The sequence below is a fragment of the Lonchura striata genome, chromosome 4, assembly GCF_050655825.1.
Source record: "Lonchura striata isolate lonStrDom1 chromosome 4, ASM5065582v1, whole genome shotgun sequence".
NCBI lineage: Eukaryota > Metazoa > Chordata > Aves > Passeriformes > Estrildidae > Lonchura > Lonchura striata.
In genome coordinates this window covers 44,995,854-45,005,310 of record NC_140706.1, presented here as the reverse complement: position 1 = coordinate 45,005,310, position 9,457 = coordinate 44,995,854, and the positions used below count along the sequence as shown (strand labels likewise).

The following is a 9,457-nucleotide window of genomic DNA, read 5'->3' as shown; positions in this document are numbered from 1 at the left end:
AGGACTGTACATATCTTTTGGCTCAGTATAAGCAATGCATTAATAATAATGCCCACTGCTCACTGAGGAAGACAATACTAATCTTGGCTAGGTGTCCTTGGCTCTGGATCTCTGCTATATAATAAGTGAATCAAGGTGGGCAGTACTTACCTGAGGGTTTCGAGAGGTGTGGTTTGCTTGCAAGAGTTGATATGGTAATTCCAGTGTGGCATAGCACAGGAAGAGGAGTGGGGGGAGAGGTGAGGGAACACCTCAGAAATTCAGAGCAACACCCACAGCTGGATCAGATAATATCTGGAAAATAAATGAAGTGGCAATCACGCTGGAGTTGGAACAAATGGAAAAAACAATCTGATGAAAAGTTCACAAATGACTTCTCAGTCTCAGTTATGAGATCCTTGAGGCAAGGAGTATATCCTTCTGCTCACCTACGAACCACTTGGCATGCCTTGGTGTGCTTAAAGCATATGGCCTTTTCTTTCCCTTCACTGGTGATATCAGGAATGTCTGTTTCAGTTTGGTACATGTTCATTTCAAAGATTAAAGCCTGATTTCTGTATAAGCTGTCTTCTATTTTTCCTTTATGTAATTACCAATTTCTATTATAGTGAGATATGATAAGGATATCTTCTCTTTTCCTTTCCTTTCTAAAGAAAGAGCCACGTGCTTTTAGTTCTCCCCCTGAATGAAGTAACTGTGGTTTCATCTGTTGTGGCTTTTGTCTCATTGCTTCTTGGTTCTGGTGGGAGTAGGCACAAGAGAGAAGGTTTCTGGTGCAAGCTCTTACCTTCCCTTTGTGATGACCAGGGATAAGACATGCAAGTACAGAGCAAGATTTACAATGCCAGATTAGTCAGTTTGATGTTTGTAGTCTATCATTCCATCTCTTGCAGTATCTGATGCTTTAAGGAAAAAGAAATACAACTACCAGGTGAATTCAACCTGTTACAAGACTTTTCTTCCTTTTCTTTCCTCTGATCTTACATTAAAACTGTGGAATTGTGTGTCTCAATGTGTGTGCTGCTTGCACTTTGATTGAGGTGTTAAATGCCCCTTTTGTGATCCATCTCTTTGACTGTGGGTATGCCACCAAGTTTCATTTATTGTTGCACAACATGAAGTTATTAGGAACACGCTCCAAGAGGTTGCTGTGGTGGAATTAGGTTGTGTGTTCTCTCCCCATCTCCCAAAAAGGTCCAAGAACCTTTTTGATGATGATTGTAAATTGTTATTCTGTGTATGGACAACGTTGTTGAAAGGTCTGTGTACATACCATTAATCATCTACCTCATGTTTCTGAGGTGCTGTTTATCCAGCTTTTCATTGCAACCAAATCAGTTCATTCCTTCCTCTCTTCTGTCTGAGGTGTGTAGTCAGCAACTGCTTTTCAGACTCTGTTATAAAATTGGTCTGGCCATTTGTTCACAGAAAGCATCATGTCACCTTCTAGCCTATCGATCTTTCAGCATTCTTGGATTTTTTGACCATTTGACCATTCAGCATTTGACCATTCAGCGTTCTTGGATTTTTTTTGGAAATTCCTTCTCACAGATGTTTGAAAATTTATCTAATCTTTTATGTTACATTGCCATTGCTAGAGAAGTTAAGATAAAAGCTAAGAAATGCAGAAGTGGGCTGAAGGTAATGAGACTCTTTCATTGGTTTGTAGCCCAGATACTGATGGCGTGATGGCAGAGGCTTTGCTCACATTCTGGTTCTCCTCTACGGATTCTAAAGAAGCATTGAGGGAAAGAGTTGGAAGGATCTTACAGAGGGGCCTGGAAAAATACACAGGGCCTCTGCGAATAAATGTCCAATCTTCTACCATCTCAAGTAAGTATATTACATTTATTTTTAAAGTTTTTTTTTTTTTTTCCATTTTCTAATTGATGGGACTTGTTTTTTTCCCTTTTGATGATAGCTTTTGATGTTACTGTGTCTGAATGACAGTCTTTCATGCTTCTTAAGTTAGACCAAAATCAGCGGCAAACCCCCGTAAATTAAAAAAAAATATCTTAAATACAGATAACTGAGAGCAGTTAATTTGTGGTTTTTCAGTACAGCCTCAGCCTTACTCCAAACTGCAGTACCAAGTTTGTATTACTGGCATGGAGCCTGAAAGTACAGGAAGTATATTTTGATGACAAGGGGAAAGAACCAATGCATTGAAAAAATAATATTTGGTGGGAGGATCAAAATCCTTCCAAATTCCCCAGAGGAAAGGGAAAGAAAGGCATAACATTCTTATCTACATGACTTCTCAGCTAGGGATTTTATCCCCTTCTTCACAAAGCAGACGTGAATCTGCAGGATATGAAGGCTATCTGCATTTACCTTCTACACTTTGGTTCTGCTACAGAATATTTGTGCAGGCTTAGAATCTTGTCTCTGTCTTGGCTTCAGTTATATATAGTCAGCAATTTTTCTCTGTGTCAGATTTTCAAGGATGAGTTGCTGGTTGACAGCTAGGGACAGATACTTGCTCCATTTGTTTTTGCAGAAATGCTTACTCCTAAGTGCAGGAGTGACAGTACAGTAATAGGGTGGGTGCTTGCTGCTTGCTATTCCACACCACAGTGCTTGAACCAGCAGAAATCTGCAGAGGTTAGACAGCTAGCTTTTTTTAGAGAACAGGAAACCTGGGCCAGATTCCATGCTGGATGGATCCAGACTTCCTCCCACTCAGAAATGAGCAGAAGCAACTTGGTGCTTGCACTGGGCATGTATTTGCATTGTGGTAATGCAATGAAACTCAAATATGAGCTGTCACACTCCCATTGTTTCTTGATGGGCCAACCAGCCTTCCCCTTTGGAATGGCTTAGGATTATAGGTGACATCCCTCTGGGCAAGTAATCACCATTTCCCTGCAGTGTTGTTTATATGCCAGTAGTTCCTGTTCAACAAAGTGCACATGTAAATTCTCCCTGATAAAAATACTGTGTGGGCACCGGAGAGATTAAAAAGGATTTGTTTTTGTTTACAGTTGGGTGATGAGTTAGTGAATTTTGAATCTTCAGTTTAATTTGATACTTTACATAAAGGAATTTACATTGGAAAGAGTGCAAAAAATATTGTTAGAAAATGACTGTGATTTTATCAAGTCAAGCTGCTTTTATTCAGTCTGGTAAATGTGGGAAGCAAGTCAAAACTCTTTTAGTTGACCTTGAACTGCACCAGGAATGTTACAGTAGTGCACTAATAGCTAATTAAAAAATTGGCTAATGCAATTGAATGGCAATGTTTTCATTAAATAGTCTCACTAAGAGATGGCATCTCTATTACTTTATCAAAGTTGTGTGACAAACTTTGTGTTGCTTTTCTTGGCTCTCCCAGCCTAACCATAAAACACTGGCTGCACAGGTCAGCTGCTCGTTACAGGGCTAGCATTGTGCAAGTGCTAGGAGTGACACAAAGGAACATAAACAATACCTTGGCATTTCTAAGAGACAACAATAAAAGGCTGTCCAAAAAAATGTTCTGATCTTTCTTTACTAGTAGGATTTCAGCAGTGATATGAAGCTTAGACCAGCTCCTGAATGGTGTTGCCATCTCAGGTGGACTCACTCAGGAGAAATGTATAGAATGGAGAGCTCCTGTGCTTTTAGAGGAGGCACTGGTCTCAATTCATAAAACTTATTCCTCACACCAGGGAGAAATGACAATTTTCAACAGATCCTAAAGGTCCAGAGAAGAATCTACGTTTTGCATTTTCTAATTTTCTCTCCCCTCCTGAAATATCTTGTCCACTATTAGAATTTAAACCATGGGAACTTAAGAAGCCCTAGATTTTTTCCATGCTCTGCAGCCACCTTTCTAAATCTTGCTTCATTGTATCTTTTTGCCAACTGCAATCCTTATTTATCCTAAGGCATTTTCTGAATGTCATTTTCATAATGGCTTGTAAAAAATCATTAACCTGTTCTTTGTAACCACCTTATCAAAAGATTCTAATTTAGGGGGCCATGATATAGTTCAGTTTAGCTAAGCATAGTTCACTAGTTGAACAAATCCAGGTCAGGCACTTATTTATATCACATGCTAGGGGGAGTCTTCCTCCCCTGAAATAATCACCTTGTTGTTCAACACCATGTCTCAACCTGTGCTTCACTCACAAGTATTTGCCTTCAGAATCAGTCCAACAAACTCCTCCAAACTGGGTGCTACACTTGGAACCTTCAAGCTGTAGTTCACAGCAGCGCTGCAACACTAAGGAGTCTGCCAGACCAGGTGTAGAACTTTCTTTGCCTCTGCATTCCTGAGGATTGGAATAAAAAGGGGATACAATCTACACTGACAATATTTTCTTAGTTCTTTTTTTTCTAAAAGAACCTTGATCATACATACGTGAGAAAATAGAAAATGTGCAAAACTTCAAGGAAAACAACATAATACTGTCTCTGTTTTTTCTGCCACTAAACTGTGGATGTTCTTTACATAGAACTGCAAAAATACATTTTTGTCAGGGTACCTTCAAATGCATTATTACTGAAATTCCTACTTTCTTATTTAGCTAGACAACAGAGTCCTCTGGTCAAGGATGGTTTACATCCATACGTTCCCTCTGATTTTGATAGAGAATAAGAACTGATAGAATTCTTTGCACTTGTGTACAAACCCCACTAGAAGCCAAGTCTTCTGTGAAGAATTAAGCAAACTAATTCCTACCTTCCCTGAAGAGCAGTGCAAAGGCAATCAAAGTGAGATATCAAAGTGTCAGATGCCTTGGAAACACCCATGTTAGGACTTGCTCTTCCATTGGCACTGAAAGAAGATGTTGCAGTTTTCCTTTTGTATAGTTCTGGCAACAAAGAGTTCTTCTACAAGGCTGATTTATTTTCCTGAGGGTTTCTTGGTTAGAGGTAGAGTCACCTGACAGTCTGGATCCGTATTAAGTAAAGTGTAGAGGAGCTTGCCAGACTATTTCCCTTTGTCAGGTAGGTTGGAAGTATCCCAAAATGTATTTTTGGGATTGTACTTCTGATGTCAGAAAGAAGCTGGTTGCAAGATCACTGGCACTGTTCAAACTGAGTAGGAAGTATTCCCATCTGTTGCACAGCCAAAGGTTTTGACCACGAATAATGAGTCATGAATTGGTTTTGATCAACAAGCCAACTGTTATTGTTCCTATTCATCTGGCATCTGGGGCTTGCTAAAGCTCCTAACAACTACCAAGTACAGAACCTGGCAGACAGATTCTTAATTCTTTATCAAGTCTTCTGTGGGAGTCATGCAGATGAGTGTCTGACAGGGTTGATGAGGAATGTTCCATGTCAAATAATGTATGGAGCAGTCTGGATTATTTGCACTTTATCAGCCACAACAGCATCTCTGGGGAGTGGAACTGAACATGCATCTGTACATTGGGAAACAGTGGAGATCTGATATTTCTTCACTTTGAGGTCACTAGTTTGGCACAAGGTGGTACATTTCAGTAAGAGTCTAGAGAGAATGATTGAAATGGGAGGGACTGAAATGTATTTTAAAATAAATATTTTGCAAGGATATGCTTGTGATAAAGGCATTAAGCAGAAAGTCATCTTGACCTCTCTTCTCATGACCCAGATACATTAATTTAATTGATTTTCTCACTCAGACCTTGGTTTTTCCCTGCCTTGTCTGCAGAGGTTGAGAGCAATCTGGGCTGCCTTTACTGTAGTAAGAGACATTGATTTCTGCTCAGGCATGAGTGTAGGTCAGGAAGAAAAGCAGTGCTAAAAATTGCATCTGTTTGGATACCTGCTACAGGACTGGTACATAGCAGATCCCTCCTCGGGACAACCAGATGGAGCTGTGAGGTATGGACCTATGTCTGCCTCATGGTCAGGGTTAAGATGCTGATGGGGACAGTGGAGGGAGCCACAGATGTGAGGACAGGTGCAGTGAACATCAGCAGGGAGGGAACAGCTGGGTGACAGGGACAATTAGAGGCACAAAGCTGTTGTCATGTCTCTATCAGGTTACTCTACTCTGTTGAAGGAATGAGAATTGCATCACCTGTATCTAAGCCATGTTTTGCTACTTCTACAAAGGTGCATGAATCTGGAGAGGTAATTCCTGTTGCTAGCAGAGAGAATATTGGAAGTTAGTGGAGAAATATTTTAGGATGTATTAACTATGTAACAAAAAAGAACATGCCTTTCCTGCTAAACCCAAAGCTCATGTTTTTCCATCTTTCAGGAAATTCCTGTAGTTCCTTTAAGGTACAGTTTTTGGAACATGACTGAATCTGCTGCTCACTGCTCTTATTCCCACTTCCTCTAGTACTTGAGACCATTGTGGTCTTTACCATAATTAAAGAGCATTAGAGCAGAGCTATTATCCCCACCTCTGTCTACACTGCAGGACATGCACTCTGTGACATTCCTCTCATCTGCCCAGCTTGGTGACCTACTGAAACTCACCAGTGATCCTCTTTTTGTCTGTCTGCATGTGCAGTTGTTTCCCTACATAACTCTGGGTGAGGCTCCTGTTTCTGACATAGCTGAGAATTTTGTAATTCTTATTCCATTCAAGAAAGTTGTTATTAAAATATGGTGAAGGACAGTGGGAAAAATGCTTTCTCTGATCCCTGGTGCATTCCCCAAAGGTGTGCTTCAAATGCATTTCCAAGAATGTGTTATAAGTATTGAAGCACATACTCTTTCTTATTTTTGTTTACAATCATTTCCTCCATTCATATCCCTTTTAAGATAATCTCTACCTTGGCTTCTCTGTGTGAAAAAACATCTTAGACCAGCAAGATGGAGGAAGTTGATAGAGTAGAGGATGGAACAGCCGGTTTGGTTTTGAGACTAGAAGATTTGTTTTCACATCTGGAAAATCAGTAGGTGTAGAAACCTATATTTAAAAAATCAAGTTTCTTTTATGAATCAACATCTGTGAAAAATTATGTAATTGGGTAAAACTGCATCAGATTTTTAAAGGATTTATCATCTTTAATTTTGCAGCCATCTCTGGCCCTTTCTATGCTGAAAATAATATCCCCAAAAATTAATTTGAATGCCTTGCTTGCACTATGTCAATATAATGTTTGATACTCTTACTTCATTGAGTTCTGTCTGATCTTTTCCTTTTAACATAAACACTGAACTCTGTGGAAAACTGACATTATTTAGAGATGTAGCAAAGTGAGTACATTTTTCCATAGGAACCTCTGAACCCCTCACAGATAAGATATCCCGTTCTCTCTGCACTTAACTATGAGCATTTCCTTCCAAGTTTGCTCAAACACATATGTTGAGGAGTAAAAAAGGTCTTTACTGATAATATATTAGCCTTAAATAATAAGTGCAAGTTAGTCAGAAATTAAGAATTTAGGTGTGTTTTAGAGTTATTTTGTTTAATACATATATAAAATAATTATACTAACAAAATTGTTTGCCCAGTTGGAGAACAGACCCCTCTTCTGAGAAATGGAATCCCTAAGCTGCATTTCAATAGTTTGCTGCCATTTTAATTTAAACATTCATTTTATCATTAAAGTTAAGCAAGCTTAAATTCATTAGCAAGCTCTGTTTTACAGGTATTCAATGCAGGTTCAAGTTGAACTTGTTTACAGTAGAATCTTGAACAGTTTTCCTAAATGTGGCACAAACAACTACTTTTGCAGCCATATGCAGTTGGGACAAGATCTGACACTTTAATTGTTATTAATTGATGCTTTTTCTTGATAGTGCAAGCAACTAGGGCAACTAGTAAATGAGCAGGGCAGAGAAATTTTCTCTTGTGCCTTACGAGTGACTGCTTCAAGGCAGGGCTTGCAACATGTTGGCTGGCACAACATGAACATCTGTGCTCTTCAACAGGCCAAAATGTGAAGATGCTAACAAATGAAGGCAAGCCCCCCTAGCATGGTAAACCAGTAAGCAACCTGATTTTCAGTGGTATCATGTAACCCAAAGTGCTCCTTGCTTTTGATCTACTGTGGGCTCAGCTTATCTGAAAATAGGGTCAGTTACTTCAGTTTTCCAAACACATGCATATGCTCTGCATTTGGTACCCTACCCTAGTGAATACAGCCCTGAATTTACTAACAGAGTATCACTGGCCTTTTACCTTCAGCAGTGGATGGGTAGGAGAGAGTGGAGCAGTTGCAGAGTAGGGATATATTGTAAGATACACTGACTTTCAAAGCTGTACGGACTGGCACTGTGTGTGTGGAAGGCTCGTTTCTCCAATTACACAGAAGTTGATCCAGCTGGAAGCAATGGGTAAAATTTGCCCATGTGAGGTTTGTACTTTTTTCTAGGTGCCTCATACAAAGGCAAACAGAGATACATACAGAGCACCTGTGACTCACAGCAAAACTTGATGCAGTGGGAACATGCCAATTGAATTGCTTCCGGCACTGCACTTGAACAAGCTGGTTGCTCCTTTTGTCTCCTCGATGAGCTTTGCAACATAATGTAAATGATGATTATTGGCTGCAGGCTTTATAATTACGAATTATGAGGTAAATGTCTCTCCACCCAAAGAAAAGCAATAAAACATTGTTGTCAGTATTGCACTTAAAGGCAATGTCCTCTTTCATTGTGAGTTATGTTTGTTGGTTTCTTACCAGTTTCCAGATATAAAGTATTGGTATGACTCAAATGATGAACTAGGTCTGAAGGCTGTATGAATTTCTAGGAAAACACTGGGTGCTCATCATATTTGAAAGAAACAAGTAGGGCCAGATTTTTCAAAGCACTTCTAGCCAATATAAATATACAGGGGAAGTGGCCAAATTCTTAGTACAGTTTAGCAAACAGTCATGTTTACACCACTGCTGAATCCCTCTGCTGACCTAGCTTTTGCTCTGTAGTATTATTCCATTTTGATGTAAGGATTCTAGGAGACAACCAACCATATTATCCATGGAAATTCACAGAATACAACTAGTGTTACTGAAATGTAAAAGTACATGTACTTTTAGTGTTTTCTTCCTTTTCTCATATGAATTGAGAAAGTACAAATGAACATTTTTATTTGAAGGAGGACCTTGGAAGTTGTGTCTTGCCCACCAGTGAAATGTAATTATCTTCATAATGTGAACAGTTCCTGTTCATAGTGAATAAGACTTAAGTTCCTTCTATAGCAAATAGACTGTGTTGCTATATAAATGTCCAATTTTAACCCATCTCCCATTCTTATAAAAATAAAGCAGTGGTTACACACACACATGCCAGGCAGCCCTGGCACTGCCTTTGGTCTGTAACATTCCCTGCAGACAAGCTGTACGTGTGCTGGAGTTCTGCTTGTTTCCCTTTTTCTATCATAATCTGCTTACTGCCACATTAAGAAATGAGTGAGCACAGGTCTGGTACTGGTGGATTGCAAAAAGACAATTCACCCAGCATATCTGAGGGAGTGTCAAGCCTGCAAGCAAAACACTTGTGATATAAACCCAACAGGTGACAAGTGTAAGCCAGAGCCCTTTGCATTCAAAAGAGACTCCTCCTGACTTGGGGTGGGTTT

The 9,457-nt window shown here is 39.5% G+C and overlaps 1 protein-coding gene across 1 annotated transcript in view; it reads left to right on the top strand.

Annotated features, from left to right (window-relative positions):
* The window catches only part of LOC110471736 (transmembrane protease serine 11E), a 40,295-nt gene that overhangs the window by 24,174 nt on the left and 6,664 nt on the right, over window positions 1-9,457 (top strand). The window contains exon 6 of the mRNA XM_021532660.3: window positions 1,670-1,833. Coding sequence (XP_021388335.3) covers window positions 1,670-1,833 — 164 coding nt within the window. The remainder of the gene's footprint in view (window positions 1-1,669; window positions 1,834-9,457) is intronic.